Source organism: Camellia sinensis, chromosome 10, assembly GCF_055761805.1.
Source record: "Camellia sinensis isolate YWXY chromosome 10, ASM5576180v1, whole genome shotgun sequence".
Classification (NCBI taxonomy): Eukaryota; Viridiplantae; Streptophyta; class Magnoliopsida; order Ericales; family Theaceae; genus Camellia; species Camellia sinensis.
This window is the reverse complement of record NC_138970.1, coordinates 22,733,859-22,754,240: the sequence shown is the minus strand read 5'-3', so window position 1 is coordinate 22,754,240 and position 20,382 is coordinate 22,733,859. Positions and strand designations below refer to the sequence as shown.

General features: G+C 39.4%; 1 protein-coding gene across 1 annotated transcript; it reads left to right on the top strand.

The window, feature by feature from the left end:
- The first annotated feature begins 153 nt into the window (after window positions 1–153).
- Window positions 154–17,576, top strand: LOC145800214 (uncharacterized). The gene is made up of 2 exons (XM_082889869.1): window positions 154–181; window positions 17,149–17,576. Exons 1-2 carry the CDS (start codon window positions 154–156, stop codon window positions 17,574–17,576), a joined length of 456 nt encoding a protein of 151 aa, XP_082745995.1.
- Window positions 17,577–20,382: the final 2,806 nt, after the last annotated feature.

The window sequence follows — 20,382 nt, the reverse complement described above, 5'->3', positions numbered from 1 at the left end:
ACTTATTAAGGGAGTACATGATTTTGATTGGTAGAAAATGCGCTGACTTCGTCAGTCGGTCCACTATAACCCATATTGCATCATTCTTTGAAAATGACCATGGTAGCCCCGACCACGAAGTCCATAGTGATGTGTTCCCATTTCTATTCAAGAATGGGGAGTGGTTGTAGCGGTCCTGCAGGTCTCTAATGTTCTGCTTTAACACGCTGACAATGCAGACATTTGGAGATTTGGCTTGCTATGTCTCTTTTCATTCCTGCCCACCAGTAGTGTTCCTTCAGATCATGGTACATCTTTGTGTTGTCAGGGTGGACTGCAAATCTCGAGCTATGAGCTTCCATCAATATCTTCTTTTTGAGTTCCAGAATGTCGGGTACGCAAATTCGATTTCGAAATTTTAGTATCCCATTGTTTATAGTGAAATCAGGATCATGTGTACTCCTTTACTCCTCGTACTTTTTCTTCAAAAGTTTATCTTCACATTGGCGCTCTTTAATTTCTTCAATCAATGCAGGTTCCACGGTTATGTTGGCGAGTAATCCATTGATCTTGTAGGAAATGAGAGTACATGCCAAACCTCTAGTCATCTTTCGGCTCAGTGCGTCTGTTACCACGTTAGCTTTGCCTGGATGATGATGGATCTCTACATCATAGTCTTTCATAAATTCTAGCCACCATCGTTGCCTCATATTCAGTTCATTCTATGTGAATATATATTTAAGACTCTTGTGATCAATGTAAAAATCGTAAGTTGCACCATAGAGATAATGACGCCAGATTTTGAAGGCAAAGATTACTGCAGCCAATTCCAAATCATGAGTCGGGTAGTTCTTCTTGTGAGTCTTTAATTGTCGCGACGCATAAGCAATGACTTTTTCGTTTTGCATGAGAACGCAACCCAAACCATTGTATGAGGCATCACCATAGATTACGAACCCATCTACTCTTATAGGGAGTGCTAGTATAGGGGCTGACACAAGTTGACTTTTTAATTCTTGAAAGCTATGTTCCTGTTTGTCAGTCCATTCAAAGGGTGTGTTCTTCTGAGTTAGCTAGGTCAAGGGTGATGCTATCTTTGTGAAATCTTACACGAAGCATCGATAATAATCAGCTAGACCTAGGAAACTTCGAATTTCTGATACATTAGTAGGTTATGGCTAGTCCACGATTGCTGTAACTTTTTGAGGGTCAACCGAGATGCTATCTTTGCTAATGATGTGACCGAGAAAGTGTACACTAGTGATCCAGAATTCGCATTTCTTCAACTTGGCATAAAGTCTGTGATCACGCAGTGTTTGTAGAACCATTCGTAAGTGCTGCTCATGGGCCTTTGGTGACTTGGAGTATAGAAGGATGTTGTTAATGAAGACGATGACGAACTCATCAAGATAGGGTTTGAACACCAGGTTCAGGAGGTCCATGAAGGCTGCTGGGGCATTTGTGACGCCAAAAGGTATGACAAGAAACTCGTAGTGCCCGTAATGAGTTCTAAAGGCAGTCTTTTCGATGCTTTCCGTTTTGACTTTTAGCTGATGGTAGCCAGAACACAAGTCGATTTTGGAGAATACTTGGGCCCTTGAAGTTGATCGAACAGGTCATTGATTCGTGACAAAGGGTACCGATTTTTTATGGTGACCTTGTTCAGCTCCTAGTAATCGATGCATAATCTCATCGTGCCATCCTTTTTCTTCATGAACAATATTGGAGCTCCCCAAGATGAGGTACTAGGTCGAATGAAACCTTTGTCCAGTAGTTCCTGGAGTTGAGTCTTCAGCTCTTTCAATTCTTCCATCGACATGCGATAAGGAGCTTTTGATATTGGTTGTGTGCTAGGTTGGGTTTCAATGGTGAACTCCATTTCCCGATCAACCAAGATACCGGGTAGATCTTCAAGAAAAACATCCGAGAATTCTGGTACTATGGGGATCACATCAACGGTAGGGGCCTCTTTTTTGTGTATCGATCATATACTAAATATAACCACCACAACCTTTCTTAGAAGTCGTTGGGCTGTCATGGAGGATATAATATAGGAAGGGTTGGAAACTCCAGTCCCATCAAAGATAAGCTCGGGTTGGTTGGTAACCTAAGGAAGACCTTTTTGGCTTTACAATCAATAGAGGCATGGTTGGCAGCCAGCCAATCCATACCTAAGATCACATGAAGTTCCTAATGCAGAGGGGAATCGAGTTTATATATAAGGTTTTGCCTTTTAAGGATATAGTACATGATCTATACACATCAGTACTACATGCAGACTTACCAGAAGGAAAAAACACAGACAATATATATCCTAATGGTTCGGGTGTTGATGACAACTTGGTAGCAAGGTGTGGTGCAACAAAAGAATAAGTTGACCCAGAGTCAATGAGGACATGACCTGTAGGAACCCATATTTTACGTCTTAATCATGTTCATGAGCATCTGTATGATTATGGCTTGATAAGCTTGCATGTGTATGTTTGTGACTCGTTCTGCTTAAGTGAGTGAGATCCACGTCTTGTTTTGATGCCTTGGTGATTTGTCTAAGTGTTGTGCGCTTGCCTTGCTCCTTCCTTGATGTGAAACCTAGGTCACGCCTTGCCTGAGTTATGATTAGCCGATGTTATGCCAAGCCTAGGTTACGTTACGCCTAGACCATTCCGAGCCGAGGTCATCCTCAGCCTAGAAGTATCTTGGAACCCCTTTGTTGACCTCTATCCTTGCTTTGACTCATTGGCCGAGATGTTACCTTTGCACCCAAGTGATCTCGTCCTGGAGTGGTATGACCTAGACCGAGGTGTGGCACATCTAGACCAAGGTGTGGCACAACTTAGTCAAGAGTTGTCCTTCCTAGCCGAGGTCATTGTCACCTTAGTTGCCGAAGCCCTTTTATTAGCCGATGTCATTGCCTCGTCAGAGAGCCCATACCGCTTTACTTGTTGAACACCCTTTCGCCATGCTTTGTCTGGTCTGTCAGCCACCTTTTCAGGGAAAACCCAACCGGTCGCCGCCACGTGTCCCTGCCGTGGGTTAACCCCAGAACCGGGTAAGGGAAACTATCATTTGGTATCATAACCTTGCCTTTTAGAGAGAGAAGCTCTAGGAGAAAGAGGAAGTTTTAGAGTGAGAAAGTAAGTCTTCAAGCTTGATTCCAAGAGATCGAAGCATTAGATTCGTGTATTGAGGTTAGATCCTTGGCTTACTCTTGTTGTTCCTTGTGTTTATCTAGCTGCATTGCATGATCGGACCTGTTCTGCACGTCATGCATTAATTTGAAACTGATTTTAGAAAGAGAAAATAATGTTCATACGTTCTTGAAGAAAAAGTCTTGTTTTGATCCGGAAGCTTGCATAGAAAATCGTGTTTTGTGTTTATTCCCGCAAGAACCTCAAGTACGGGTACCCAGGTCCATGTTTTCAAACTCGTAGCATGAAAATTCCAGATTTTGTAATAACGGGTTGTAAATGAACATTCATATTCTTCATCTTTTCGTACTCATGTTCTTCATGATCATCAGCAGAGGGAAGCCTAGAGTTTCCCGACCTCTTTTCCTTGCATGTGGCCCTCGGGGACACACCTCGGCAAGGAGGTGTGGAACCTTGGCCTAGACCTGGTTAGTGCCCAGCATGTTTTTCCGAGATCATTGGTATACATATGAAACTTGTTTGAAAGTGCATTCAATAGGCTTTGCCATGTGTTTGTAGGACTTGGGCTTGTCTCGACCCCGACGTTTGAAGAACTATGTGAGTGGTATTTTTAATAAAGCTATGTTATACTCGTTTTGATAAATCTCGTTTTGCTTTGTTTTGATGAAAAGTATTTGATTTAGCATGAATGACTATCCCTATTTGTATATCAAGCACTATCTTGTTTTGATGACATGTCTTGAAAGTCCTTAGTGCCAGGGGACTATAATGCAACTGCACTCTTGTCTTGAAAGTCCTAAGTGCCAGGGGACTATAATGCAACTGCACTCTTGTCTTGAAAGTCCTTAGTGCCAGGGGACTATAATGCAACTGCACTCTTGTCTTGACATGTCATCGCCCCTTGTAATATGTAGATGTTATTAACATCCAAGGAACTTGAAAGACCGGCAGTGAACTTGATTTTTCCCTCTTGATTGTATAGTATGCTATGTATTGTTTTGAAAGAGACCCTGGATATCAATCATGCAAAACCTTTATTTCTAATATCATTCACTGAGTATCCAAGCTCACCCTCTCTATATATATGTAGGTGGTGAACAAGAAGGCAATGAGGCCTAGACGTAATGCCGATATGTTTTTGGGTGCATTGCCAACCTGTTTTGGGATTGCATTTTGTACCATCTTGAAGATCATGCTTCTTAGCTTATGTTTCATGTGTACTTGTATACGTCGGCTTGAGAAGCCTTTTGGTCAAGATGTATTTTGTATCTTATTTCCTTATTGTACTTAAGTTTTAAGACTTGTAAAAATGTATGTCATTCCATTGGACTTATGCACGGCTCTCATGGACTACTCAGATTTTTGTATATATAATGCTTCCGCACTTGTAAGCCCCATATTTCATACTCTGATCGTGTGTGATTTTTGTAAGTCGGCCTTCGGTAACCTCGGGTTACTGGCCATCACGGCACCAAACTACTAGGGGCGGTTTGGGGGCGTGACAGATTGGTATCAGAGCACGCGTTCCTTATAGTACGTTAATCACACACTTTGAGTCCTAAAGAGCATAGGATTTCCCTTAGAATGATGTTAGGATTGCATCATATTGCTTGCTACTTGACTATGTGTGCATCATTTCGGCACAGACGCTTGTTACTTGCCTACGTATTATCTGTTCAGTTGTTTTGAAGTCTCATCTTACGTCCTCCTAGCATCATGAGGAGAGGTAGACCTCCAGTTGGCCGAGCTCATTCAGAAGATAGATTGGAGAGATTGGAAAGGTTAGTCGAAGGTTTGGTTCGTGAGCAGAGACAACCCAGGCCACAGGATACTGGTACCACTTCCACGCAGGCCGAGGAGACGAATGGCCGATATACAGCTCCACCTCCTCCATTGCCACAAGTGCCTCTACCGCAAGCTTTGTATGGGAACGACACGATAACCCTAATCAGAGAGTTCAAGAAAATGAAGCCGCCGAGATTTTAAGGCGGTATAGAACCAATGAAAGCCGAGGCATGGGTTTTAGAGATGGGGAAGTTGTTTGAAATTTTCCCCAGTACAGACGCCCAGAAGGTATCTCTGGCAGCATTCACATTAGACGACGACACTGGTAGGTGGTGGATGATCGTCCGAGAAAGCAATCCGGGTTTGACTTGGGCCAAATTCTTGGAGTTGTTCTACAACAAGCATTTCCCCCTTAGCGTCCGAGATCGAAAGACCACAGAGTTCCAGAATCTGATGCAAGGGAACAAGACAGTGGCAGAATACGATCGTGCCTTTACTGAACTGGCGAGATATGCGCCTCACATGGTTGACGACGAGTACCGAAAGGCGAGGAAGTTCGAAAGTGGGTTGCGTGGACCGATATAAGATCGGGTCAACATGCTCAATATGCCGACATACGCCGGAGTACTGGACAAGGCCATCCTGGCTGAAGCTAACTTGAACCGATACCAGAGTTCAGGTGAGGGTCAGAGGAAGAGATAGAATTACGATAATCGCCGAGCTCCGTTCAATGCCAAGAAGAAGATGAATATGGACAGTTCCAGCAACTCAAATCAGGAAGGTAATGCTAAGCCGTTGTGTGGGAGTTATGGAAAGCTACATTTTGGGGTCTGTCGTTGGGCAACAGGGGCATGCTACGAGTGTGGCGAGATTGGTCATCGTGTGAAGGACTGCCCGAAAGCCAAGGCTGATGACGGAAAGAGGAATGGAAGCACCTCGGGCCCTGCACAGAACAACAACGTCGGGAGGATACAGGCAAGGCAAGGCAGAGTTTTTGCATTGGTACCAGGAGACGCCCAGAGTGCCGAGGCGGTAGTGTCAGGTACCCTTCCAATTTGTTCTCAAGATGCATACGTATTGATTGATTCGGGTTCTACGCATTCATTTGTATCTACTATGTTCACCGAGAAGTTGAATAAGGAATTAGAACCCCTTGATTATGTATTATCTGTGTCTACTCCATCTGGGAGAAATATGATTGTTACATCCATTTATAGGGCGTGTATTGTTGTGATTGGGGGTGTAGGGTTGTTAGTTAATTTGATGCCATTAAGCATGACTCACTTCGATGTCATATTGGGAATGGATTGGTTAGTAGCGAATCATGCATCCATTAATTGTGTTACTAAGAGCGTCACATTGAAGACCCCAAATCTAGCCGAAGTCATTTTCCAGGGTAAAGGAGTAGTACCCCCACCTTACTTAATCTCATCCATGAAAGCCTACAAGTTGATCCAGAAAGGATGTCAGGGGTATTTGTGCAGTATACTAAGTGACTTGAATGGGAGTGTTGAGTTAGCCGGCATACCCATTGTTGAGGAATTCCCCGACGTCTTTCCAAATGAGCTGCCTGGCCACCTTGTCGATAGGGAAATAGAGTTTACTGTGGACATCCTGTCAGGAACACAACCTATCTCCAAAACACCCTACAGAATGGCCCCAGCCGAACTAAGAGAACTGAAATCGCAATTACAAGAATTGTTGGATAAGGGATTTGTTAGGCCGAGCACTTCACCGTGGGGAGCACCCGTTCTATTTGTTAAGAAAAAGGATGGCACACTTCATCTTTGCATTGACTACAGAGAACTTAATAAGGTGACCATTAAGAACAAGTACCCTTTGCCTAGGATCGACGATTTGCTTGATCAACTACGAGGAGCACGAGTCTTTTCCAAGATTGACCTTAGGTCGGGCTACCACCAATTGAAGGTTAAAGCCGAAGACATTGAGAAAACTGCTTTTCGGACAAGATATGGCCACTACGAATTTTTGGTAATGCCCTTCGGAGTGACCAATGCCCCAACAGCGTTCATGGACTTGATGAACAGAGTCTTTAAGCCATATCTAGATGAGTTCGTAATTATTTTTATTGATGACATATTGATCTACTCCGAGAGTACGAGCGAGCACGAGAATCATCTGAGACTTGCCCTGCAAATCTTGAGAGATAAGAAGTTGTACGCCAAGTTGAGTAAATGCGAGTTTTGGCTTTCCAGCATTTCATTTTTAGGGCACGTGATTAATGAAGATGGTATATCAGTTGACCCCAGTAAGATTGAAGCCATTGTGAATTGGCCAACGCCGACCAACGTGTCCGAGGTTCGTAGTTTTCTGGGTTTGGCAGGATATTACAGAAAGTTTGTGAAGGATTTCTCGAGGATCGCAGTACCATTGACACAACTAACTAAGAAGGGAGCAGCTTATGAATGGACTAATGATAGAAAATCAGCCTTTCAGGAGTTGAAGACGAGGTTAGTTACAGCACCAGTTCTTGTACTACCATCAGCTAATGAGGAATTTCAGATTTACAGTGATGCTTCACATAAGGGTTTGGGTTGCGTGTTAATGCAAGGAGGTAAAGTCATAGCGTACGCGTCTCGTCAGTTGAAGCCCAACGAAAAGAACTATCCTACCCATGATTTGGAGCTGGCGGCCGTGGTTTTTGCTTTGAAGATATGGCGTCATTACTTGTATGGAACATCTTGTCAAGTTTTCACCGACCACAAAAGTCTGAAGTACTTGTTCACTCAGAAAGAGTTAAATATGAGGCAGAGAAGATGGCTCGAGCTATTGAAGGACTATGACATGCAGATTCAGTATTATCCAGGTAAGGCAAATTCCGTAGCCGACGCGTTGAGCAAGAAGCTAGTTGGGAGTTTGGCGTGCCTGACAACGATCTCAGTGGAACCGACCATTATTGAGGAAGTGACGACCAGACAGATGGAGGATAAATTCCTCAAAAGGATAATTGATGAATTCATCACCAAGCCGAGGCCAGGGTACACAATGGAAAATCAAGTGCTTAAGTTTGAAGGAAGATTGTGCGTGGCCGACGTGCCAGAGTTGAAAAGGAAGATTTTGCAAGAGGCCCATAGCTCCAAGTTTGCCATTCATCCAGGGAGCACCAAGATGTATCAGGACGTAAAGCGGACTTTTTGGTGGCCAAACATGAAGAGAGAGATAGCTGAGTTTGTATTTCAGTGTCTGTGTTGTCAGCAAGTGAAGGCAGAACACCAGAGGCCGGCAGGACTTCTTCAACCTTTGTCAATTCCTGAGTGGAAATGGGAACACACCTCCATGGATTTCGTAGTAGGTCTGCCGAGGACGCAGAAGGGTATGAACTCGATTTGGGTTATAGTTGACAGATTTACTAAGTCAGCACACTTTTTACCTGTCAAGACTACGTTCAATGCCGACCGACTTGCCGAACTGTACATGAATGAGATTGTTAGGCTTCATGGCGTGCCGATGTCCATTGTGTCAGGCCGAGATCCGAAGTTCGTTTCTAGATTTTGGCAGAGTCTACAGGAAGCCTTGGGAACTGAGTTGAAATTTAGCACAGCCTTTCACCCCCAGACTGACGGGCAAACGGAAAGAACGATCCAGACACTCGAAGACATGCTCAGACTATGCGTGTTGGATTTCCAGGGAAGTTGGGAATCGCATTTGCCATTAGTGGAGTTCGCGTACAACAACAGTTATCAAGCCAGCATGGGCATGGCGCCGTATGAAGCTTTGTATGGAAGGGAGTGCAGATCGCTGATATGTTGGACTGAAGTAGGGGACAAGGCTCTAATTGGCCCCAAGTTGGTTCGAATGACAACTGAAAAGATTAAACTCATTCAGCAGAGGATTAAAACCGCATAGAGCCGACAGAAGAGTTATGCCTACCAGAGAAGGAGGGAGTTAGAATTTGAAATTGGGGATCATGTATTTTTAAAGGTCTCGCCGATGACAGGAGTTTCGAGATTTGGGAAGAAGGGCAAACTTGCACCCCGATACATTGGGCCATTTGAAATTCTTGAGAGAGTTAACACCGTTGCTTACAGACTTGCTTTGCCGCCATATTTGAGCCAAGTCCACAGCGTGTTCCATGTTTCGATGTTGAGGAAATATATCCGAGACCCACTGCATGTGATAGATTATTCCAGGGTTGTAATTAATGAAGATCTAGGCTACGAAGAGAAACCGATGAGAATTATTGACGGACAAGTGAGACGGTTGAGAAACAAGTCGATATCGATGGTGAAAATCGAATGGGCGAAGCATTATGGCAAGGAAGCCACGTGGGAAAAGGAAGAGGAAATGAAAATCCGTTATCCGGAGTTGTTCGTAGGGCAAGGTAACTTGAGTTTGGGGACCAAACTTCTTTAAGGAGGGTAGACTGTAGGAACCCACATTTTATGTCTTAATCATGTTCATGAGCATCTATATGATTATGGCTTGTTAAGCTTGCATGTGTATGTTTGTGACTCGTTCTGCTTAAGTGAGTGAGATCCACGTCTTGTTTTGATGCCTTGGTGATTTGTCTAAGTGTTGTGCGCTTGCCTTGCTCCTTCCTTGATGTGAAACCTAGGTCACGCCTTGCCTGAGTTATGATTAGCCGATGTTATGCCAAGCCTAGGTTACGTTACGCCTAGACCATTCCGAGCCGAGGTCATCCTCAGCCTAGAAGTATCTTGGAACCCCTTTGTTGACCTCTATCCTTGCTTTGACTCATTGGCCGAGATGTTACCTTTGCACCCAAATGATCTCGTCCTGGAGTGGTATGACCTAGACCGAGGTGTGGCACATCTAGACCGAGGTGTGGCACATCTAGACCAAGGTGTGGCACAGCTTAGTCAAGAGTTGTCCTTCCTAGCCGAGGTCATTGTCACCTTAGTTGCCGAAGCCCTTTTATTAGCCGATGTCATTGCCTCGTCAGAGAGCCCATACCGCTTTACTTGTTGAACACCCTTTCGCCATGCTTTGTCTGGTCTATCAGCCACCTTTTCAGGGAAAACCCAACCGGTCGCCGCCACGTGTCCCCGCCGTGGGTTAACCCCAGAACCGGGTAAGGGAAACTATCATTTGGTATCATAACCTTGCCTTTTAGAGAGAGAAGCTCTAGGAGAAAGAGGAAGTTTTAGAGTGAGAAAGTAAGTCTTCAAGCTTGATTCCAAGAGATCGAAGCATTAGATTCGTGTATTGAGGTTAGATCATTGGCTTACTCTTGTTGTTCCTTGTGTTTATCTAGCTGCATTGCATGATCGGACCTGTTCTGCACGTCATGCATTAATTTGAAACTGATTTTAGAAAGAGAAAATAATGTTCATACGTTCTTGAAGAAAAAGTCTTGTTTTGATCCGGAAGCTTGCATAGAAAATCGTGTTTTTGTGTTTATTCCCGCAAGAACCTCAAGTACGGGTACCCAGGTCCATGTTTTCAAACTCGTAGCATGAAAATTCCAGATTTTGTAATAACGGGTTGTAAATGAACATTCATATTCTTCATGTTTTCGTACTCATGTTCTTCATGATCATCAGCAGAGGGAAGCCCAGAGTTTCCCGACCTCTTTTCCTTGCATGTGGCCCTCGGGGACACACCTCGGCAAGGAGGTGTGGAACCTCGGCCTAGACCTGGTTAGTGCCCAGCATGTTTTTCCGAGATCATTGGTATACATATGAAACTTGTTTGAAAGTGCATTCAATAGGCTTTGCCATGTGTTTGTAGGACTTGGGCTTGTCTCGACCCCGACGTTTGAAGAACTATGTGAGTGGTATTTTTAATAAAGCTATGTTATACTCGTTTTGATAAATCTCGTTTTGCTTTGTTTTGATGAAAAGTATTTGATTTAGCATGAATGACTAACCCTATTTGTATATCAAGCACTATCTTGTTTTGATGACATGTCTTGAAAGTCCTTAGTGCCAGGGGACTATAATGCAACTGCACTCTTGTCTTGAAAGTCCTTAGTGCCAGGGGACTATAATGCAACTGCACTCTTGTCTTGAAAGTCCTTAGTGCCAGGGGACTAAAATGCAACTGCACTCTTGTCTTGAAAGTCCTTAGTGCCAGGGGACTATAATGCAACTGCACTCTTGTCTTGAAAGTCCTTAGTGCCAGGGGACTATAATGCAACTGCACTCTTGTCTTGACATGTCATCGCCCCTTGTAATATGTAGATGTTATTAACATCCAAGGAACTTGAAAGACCGGCAGTGAACTTGATTTTTCCCTCTTGATTGTATAGTGTGCTATGTATTGTTTTGAAAGAGACCCTGGATATCAATCATGCAAAACCTTTATTTCTAATATCATTCACTGAGTATCCAAGCTCACCCTCTCTATATATATGTAGGTGGTGAACAAGAAGGCAATGAGGCCTAGACGTAATGCCGATATGTTTTTGGGTGCATTGCCGACCTGTTTTGGGATTGCATTTTGTACCATCTTGAAGATCATGCTTCTTAGCTTATGTTTCATGTGTACTTGTATACGTCGGCTTGAGAAGCCTTTTGGTCAAGATGTATTTTGTATCTTATTTCCTTATTGTACTTAAGTTTTAAGACTTGTAAAAATGTATGTCATTCCATTGGACTTATGCACGGCTCTCATGGACTACTCAGATTTTTGTATATATAATGCTTCCGCACTTGTAAGCCCCATATTTCATACTCTGATCGTGTGTGATTTTTGTAAGTCGGCCTTCGGTAACCTCGGGTTACTGGCCATCACGGCACCAAACTACTAGGGGCGGTTTGGGTTACTACATTTGTCACGACCCAACAGTAGGGGCTTAGGGTTGGAATCACAACTTACTAACTTATTCTATTCGTAGCAAATTAAACTGCGTAAGCGAAAATAAAAATAATTAAACAGCAAATTACTCCATTTTGCTATTTTAATAAAAGAAAATACATCTATAGGGCTTTTATTATTTTATTATTCAGTGACAGGCCCCGAGTAGAAACAAAAGGGAGCAAAAAAAAAAAAAAAAAAAGAAAAGAAAGACAAAATAGTAGTTCAACATCAATCCACGTGCGGGTTCCATTTCGTGAGGTTATGGGTTTCCCATACATCTCGTCACCTGAAAGGGTAACAGCTATAAGCACACAGCAAAGTGAGAAATATTATGCCAAGAGCATAGGGGATACAAAATAACCATGGATAGTTGGTTAAGTCAAAACATTTACATAACTCAATTTGGTAAATAAATCACTGAAATACAGAAATTATGTAAACAAATAACCATAACATGGTACGGAACAGAACAGAACAGAGGACACAGAAGTGACAATTAGAACAAAGGTCAATGGATCCATGACAAACAGAGGACCACAAAGTGGCCAAACAGAGGCCAATGGTTATTTAAGTCTCCCAAGGCATGGGACTCCCGTTGTGGTACTTACAAAACAAAATTGTTTATAAGGTCATAGTCAAATATATACTAAAATTTAAACAAACATATCCATGGGTATCATTTTAAACAAATAGAGTTCAGAAAATAACCCACGTAATTAAAATATCAATATCATTTATAAAACATAACTTGTATAAAATAAATTATGGTGAGTCAAAACATACGTGACATATATTATGGTGACTCAAAGTATAATATAACTCACCTTAAGATTGAGTCTTACTATTTCCTATCTATTTTTCCTATCTTTCGGCCTTTCCTTTGCTTCCTATTTGTGCTGATTCCTTCTTTCTCCTTTTTTTTTTTTACTCTTTGTTTTTCCGTTCACTTACAGCACTCCTTCTCCCTATTTATACATGTAACTTTAGGTGATGACTCAGCTTGTGTGATGATGAAGCAACCTAATGACTCACCTCCCCCTATCCGTTAGACAGTACGAATGGCTTATTTACCGCACTGTTAGAAAATTTGCAAATCTTCCTCCTTAATTGCTATTTATTATTACTATTATTATTTATTTACTCTTATTTTTATTTATTTATTTATTTATTATCTTTAACTCTAATTTGACTCAACTAGTATTATAATTCCATATTTGTGTGAATTCGGCCCTAAATAATAATCCCTAAATAAATTACACTTTATCGCATACCAACAGAAAATTAATTATTTGTTTTACTACCACGCCCACTATTATTATTATTATTATTATTATTATTATTATTATTATTATTATTATTATTATTATTATTATCATTATTATTATTATTATTATTATTATTGGTTGTGGTATTAATTAAATAGTTAGGGTGTCACACCTACGCTCCAAGAGACTTTTGGTGCCTTGGTGTGCCTTGAGCCTTTAAAAATACTGAGTGCGACATTAGTAATGGTGATTAAGTAGTAGAACTAGTGGCAGAATACTGGTGTTGTGGTGCTAGGATTTTTTATGATAGGATGAGGTTTATTAATCAAATTATCGAATATTTGAATTAGGCAATGTGTTAATAATATTACCATGTCACTCATTGATTGATTACTCGGAATTGATGATGACATCTTTTGGAGTAGGGTTTATCTAAAACCTTGTTTGGCTAGAGATAGTTTATTAGGAAATGGAAGTTAGAAATCCAAAAAGATTGCTTATAGTAGGCAGCCCATGGGTGGCTTAGTAAGCCCTACTTGGATACAAAGTGTTTCATTGATGTTTTTATTTGTTTCCAAATTGAGAGTTTAAATGCAGGGAATTGGAGTAATGAGTTTATTGTGGAAGTACTGGACTATGTAGTATTGGACACCTCCCTAAACCTGCTGAAAAAGACCAAAACCACCTCCCTCACAGGACCACCATATCCAACTACAAGGGCTATTATGAAAACAGAATCATTGTAAGGGAACTTGAAGCCACAATGGTGTAGGTAGATTGCTTGTTTTGGAATTTAATGAAAAAGATGAACAAGTTTTGAGGAAATCAGTGGATCTTGAAGAAAATGATAATCACTTCCTCATTGGTGATGTCGGGGACCTTCTAAACTCAGATTTTGTTTGGAAGAATATTGATAGAGTAGGGTAAAGTATAGGAATAGATATATTCCTTATCTGTTGGCATATGTGCATATGAACTAGTTAAGAAAATTAGCACCAAAAATAAGATAAGTAAAGAAAAACATACAAATAAATTATAAACTAAACCATATACCTACTTGATTAAAGACTATTTAGATCAAGAGAAAAATGGGGCAAGAGTTTGATATTAATATTTTCTTTTTCTTTTTCAGTCGTTGTGTGAAGAAACAAAAAGGAACAAGCTCAAACATTTTTTTGTGTGCAAATAAGTTCTCTATAAGATTTTTTTGAAAAAAGTTCTCTATAAGATAAGAATTTTTTTAAGACTGTATTTGATTCATGAATTTAAGTAGAGATTTAGAAAGAAAAGAGAAAAAGTGTGTGAAATATAGTATATTTCATTCACATTTCACTTGTCTTCTTACTTTCTCTTTCAAATTCTTACCTAAATTCATGAACCAAAAATAGTTTAAAGTTGATTATATCACTATAGGAAATTACACTTTTGGCGACTAAAAAAAATTGATTCGCCAAAAGTTGTGGAATTGGCGACCAAAAATTATATTAGTCACAAAAGTACAAGATTTAGCTACCAATTTTTTTTTAGTCGAGGTATATTGATTATTGGAGCCCAAAAAAAACTTTAGTCACTAAAAATGCCACAATTGGCGACTAAAAAATATGTTAGTCATTGTATAGTTAGTTTTGACTACTAAAATTATTTAGTCGCCGAATGAAAAACAAAAATTTATTTTTTATTTTTGGCGACCAAAAGTTTGGTTGGCAAAAATTTAATTTCAACGACTAAATAAATATTTTAGTCGTTGTATAGTTACTTTTGGCTACTAAATTTATTTAGCAACAATGCTACAGGGCCCGAATTCCTCCGCCCCGAATGCCCCTAAACCACGAAACGACGTCGTTTCGTGGTTTTAATTTTTTTTTTTTTTTTTTTCCAGCAGAAGAAGGAGACGAAGACGGAGAGGGGGAGGGGGAGACGAAGACGGAGGAGGGGGAGGGGGAGGGGGAGGAGGGGGACTGGAGGGGGCCTAAAAAATGGGCTGGAGGCGGAGGCGGGGGGCGCGGCGATCGGCGATGGCAGAGGCGGCGATCGGCGATGGCTGAGGCGACGAGCAGAGGCATGGCGGAGGCGACGGAGGCGGAGGCGCGGCGATCGGCGACGGATCGGAGACGGCGGCGACCCCTCTCCCTCTCCCTCTCCCTCTCCCTCTTTCTCTCCCTCTCCCTCTCCCTCTCTCTCTTCCTCCGCTTCCTCTGCGTCGAAAATGGCAGAAAAAAAAAAAAAATTCGAGCCACATTCGAGCCAAGCCATTTCGGGCCCTCAATCATTTTTCTTTATTTAGTCACCGAATGGAAAGCAAAAATTAATTTTTTATTTTTGGAAACCAAAAGTTTGGTTGCCAAAATTTTTCTTTCAACGACTAAAAAAGTTTGGAACTTTTTTAGCCTCGTTTGATTTTTGTTTTTGGACTTTTGTGAGAAAAAATGTGTAATGATTATGGATAAAAAATAATATTTTATCTTATTGATTTTTGTAATCAATTTTATCTTTTGTGATTTTTTGGACCCAACATGAATGCTAAACCAAGGCTTAGTCGCCTTTAGCTGACTTTACCGACTAAAGTTTTTTGTTGGCAATTGTAATTACAAGGTTTGGAGGTAAGACTCCAAAATTTGGAGCCATTTTTAAATTATTTTGGTGAGGAACTCTGGAGGGATTTTAGAGGGATTTCAAACACACTAAGCCTCCATTTGGGAAGTGGGTTGACTTTTTGACTTTTTGACTTTTTTGACTATTTTAACCTGGGCTAAAAAGTTTGATTTGGGAAGGACTTTTTGACTTTTTTGACTTTTTTTTGTGAGAGAACAATGTAATGATTATGGATTAGATGTGATATTTTATTTTTTGTAGTTAAAATAACCTATTTTATTTTTTGTGGCTAAAATAGCCAAAAAAGCCCCGTTTAGCTCTTGCCAAACGGAGCCTGAGTTAGGGCTTAAAAACGTCTGTCTCTCTCACTCTGCGACTCTCTCTCTCTCTCTCTCTCTCGCATCTGCCCTCTTCCGATTCTCTCTCTCGCATGCATTTGCCCTCTTCCGATTCTCTCGCGCCTCTGTCTCTCTCATTCTATTGCTCTCTCTCTCTCTCTCTCTCTCTCTCTCACGCCGGTTGTCCTCCTCTTGATATTGAATCTCTGTCGCTTTGTTTCCATCGCCATCGGGTAAGGAGCATCACCGCCATCGAGCACCACCGTCGATCCACTATTGGAGCATTACCCCAGATATGTCCTCTCTATTTTGCCTTCTCTCTGTCTCTCTCTTTGCCTCTCTTCCCCTAATATCTGTCTCTCTTTTCCACCATTTGGATTGTAATATAGTTTTGGGGAAGAAGTATAGAAATCACAATTGGTATTTCTGGTTTTCTTTTATTCGGAAATTGGAAAACATGGCTTCATTGGGCATCCCATTGCAGACAAATCCCATTGGAGCAATATTTTCTCTTTAGGATTGAATAAACAGTTGACCTCTGCTATTATTCATTATTTTAATCAAAATTTTGTTATTTAGATTTTTGACCATTGTAATACATTAATTCTATGGTTTGATATGATCTCCTAGGTAGGTACTTGTTCACTTCAAGCTTGTATCTCCTTGTTATAATTGATTCCGTTTTCTAGCAGAAATTAAATTGATGTACATAGATAGTCCATCCATATTGCTTTCTTCTTTCGTAATTGGAAATGCTGATAAATCAAAAACAATAGATTGTGTGTTGCTAATTGTAGTTCTCCTGGAATAAAATGAATCTCCTTAACGAAAAATTAACATGTTTTGGTAATCCAAGAACCACAAACTGTGTTTGAGGCTAACAATAAACAAATAAAATGATAATCAGAGAGAAATAGAGGAGCACAAAAATCAAGTAGACGTATTTGATTTAAAAACGTGCCATTATCGTGGTCAAATGTGTAAGATTCTACTTGATCTGTAAAGTTTTTAAGGGAAGCAGTTCAAATTGAAAAAATGATGCATTCTAAGTCTCTTCTGTGTTTGTATTGTTTTTTTTTTTTTTTCTTTTTTGAGAACATACTGTTTTGGTTTGTTGTTTATCCTTTTATCTAAATATTTCTAAGACCAATCGGACCATAGGTCACTCTGGAAATTGAAACATGAACTAGTCTAAGAAAAAGAGAATATGATATGGTATCAAAAACTGCATAGTGATTATAAATAAAAGTTCTATAGAATTGGGTAGTGTTGTGGTCCATGGAATAGTGTTTATAAGAGGTTTTTCTGATTGGGAGCTGGGGTTTATAAGACTGTTGAGGGATTGGGAAAGGGAGGATGTGGCTAGAGTCAACATGTTAGCTTCAGCCAATGCTTTGAGGGCAGATAAGGATGTCAGTTTGTTATGGAAAGCCGAGAGCTCTGGTCAGTTTATACTTCAGTCCAATTCCAATGATATAAGAGGAGTTGATAAGGTGATTTGGCAGAATGTAACCCCACCCAAAGTCATATGTTTTGCTTGGTTAGCTTGGAGACAAAGATTGAAGACTACTACATACTTGCAAAGACTTTGTGTTATCAATGGCAATGCCAATATGGATTGTGTGTTCTGTGATGCTGAACCAGAGATTGTGAACCATGTGCTACCATGGTGCCCACATATCTAGAGAATTTGGTCTGATGTGCTACTATGGTGGGGGATCCGATGGGTGATGCCAGAATCTATGGAAGGAGTGTTGCTTTGGTGGTCTGGGTTCACATTCAACAAATTTGAACCGAAAATTTGGAAAGCTTTACCTCTGGTAGTATTGTGGTCCATCTGGAAGCTGAGGAATGTTGTTTTCCTGAGGAATTGAGTGAGGCTTAAAAACGTCTCTCTCTCTCACTCTGTGACTCTCTCTCTCTTTCTCTCTCTCTCTCTCTCTCTCTCTCTCTCTCTCATCTGCCCTCTTTCGATTCTCTTAAATGAGGCAGCTCTACTTCATGCAGAGATTTGATATTCTATTAAGATGTGCAAGTTTAAAACCATATTAATGTGGGCATCACTTTTGCATCAAATCACAATGCAAGGCGATTTTGCATTTTTATCATGTAATTACATTGTGATTTATTCGTTTCTGCTTCGAATATTTTCAAATTCAATGATAATTCTTTGAGTTTGGCTACTTTTTGTCAGCAAAGCCATTACTTTATTACTCTACTTCACTTTGGCTATTTTATACGTTCCCTCTTTCAACCATCCTCATCCAACATAGTGGGGTTGTTGAATTGCAGTGTGTTCTACCAGCTGGTGTGGAGTTCTACACATCATGCTTCAATTCTAATGATGTCTCAACCTTTCCACGGAGTTGTCCTATTGTTTTAACTGGTATGCAACTGTTGTATATATTTCTAGCAATGTTTACTTGTAATTATTCAAGTTTTTGCTCCTAGCATTGAGAGTATGCAATTTGCTTTTTTCCTTGTCAAGTTGGCTGACTAGATGTAGTAGAATTACTGTTAAAGAAGTTAAAATCCAATAGATAATTGAATATTGATTTAAAAGCAAGGTATATACTTTTTATGAGGTTCTAGCACATCATTGAGGGTCTGTTTCTTTTGTTCTTTGTAGAGTTGATGCTCCCTTTTGGGGGTGGATGAAATGTAAAAACAAAATTACGAGTCACATATAGCCCTCCAATTTCTCGAAATAAAAAATAAAGGTAGCCCCCCGCCCCCTTTTTTTTTTCTTTTTTCTTTTTGGATTAATATAGGTATCCCCTTGATAGGAGAAGACATTGAAGCACAAAAGAAAGACAAATGACAAATAATGTCCCACAACCCTCCATTCTCTTCAATCTTGCTCTAAAAAAACTCTTTTATTTCTCTCCAACCAAATTTTAATTCTACACAACCAAAGTTTTTGAATAGTTGATAATGAAATGGGTATTACTGATAATAGATTTAGATGATAATTGATAGATGTATTATTTATTTTCATTATTTAAATTTTAATAGATGTTTTATTTAATTTCATTATTTAATTATTATTATTTTTAAAAATAAATTTATTTAAAATTTTAATTAAAAAAATAACATATATGTTTATTGATATTTAATTTATTTAATTTTTTAAAAAAATTATTTAATTGTGTAAAAAATAAAATAAAATAAATTTTTATTTAATTTAGTTAAAAATAATTAAAATATTAAAGATATGTTTAATATTGCTATTACTTGGTAAATAATTGAAAAGGTTAAAATAGTCATTTGAATATTTATCTTTTTCCATAATATTCCAAACAAACATAGGATTCATATCTTATTTAATCAAATAATCTTTTTTTGACATCTAATCCAATGACTAAATAAACGTGAGATACAAATTCAATTTAACCAAATAGTCTGGGAACAATGTATCTCAGGACTAATAGTCCGGTGAATTCCAATCTCCCTTTATTCAATGCGTCCAAATAAACACACTCTATATGTATAGGTTATAGGTTGCATTGATAATGGAATGCGTAAAATTCATAAATTAATGAAAAATATTCAATTTGTGTATTTTAAAAAAATTAATAAATAAAGCTTTTGGCGACTAAACATTTAATAGTCAAAAAAATAAAAAAAGGAACTTGTGGGTGACTAAATAGTCAGTAGCAAAAAAAAATGAAAATTTTTGGCGATTAAAAAATTAGTAGCCGAAAAGGAGCACCTTGATTTTAGCTACAAAAAATTAGTAGCCAAAAAGGAGTGTCACGTTTTTAGCGACTAAATATTTTAGGTGCTAAAACAAAAAAGCCCATTTATTGAAAACGTTGGGCGACTAGATTTTTAATCGTCAATTGTTGACTTTCGGCGACTAAAAAAAAAATTAGTCGCCAATATTTTTCCTTTTGGCAACTAATTATTTAGTCGCCAATTTAGGACTTTCGGCGATTGAATATGTTTTAGTCGCCAATGCCTTCCCCGACAGTCTTCTAGCAATCAAGTCGGCGACCAAATTATTTAGCCGGGAAAATTTTTCGGCCACTAAATTTTGACTTTTAACAACTAAAAATTTATTCGTCAAAAGTGTAATTTCATGTTTTTTTAGTTGAGAGTCTTCTCTCCTATGCAATGCTTTCAAGCCATTCAATAAAGTTAAGTAGTGACTCGGGCAATACCATTTTTTCAATCTAGAATTTTGTTTTGTTAATTTAGAAATATTTACTCTCTAATAAATTACATTTTTATCAATTTCCTCATAACATACAATTCATGGTTATGAATTAGCTAAACAAAGGTAGTAATGGAGGCTAGATAATAAATTGCATATCTAAAATATGCAATTTAAAAAATAAAAATATAATCGTATTTAAATGTACATTTAAAAGTACATCAACATTAAGTCATATTTTTTTAAAAAAAAAAAAACTCACATCAAATAATAATGGCATTGTTGCAATTACACATAAAGCACACTTACATATTCAAACACAAATTATTACATGG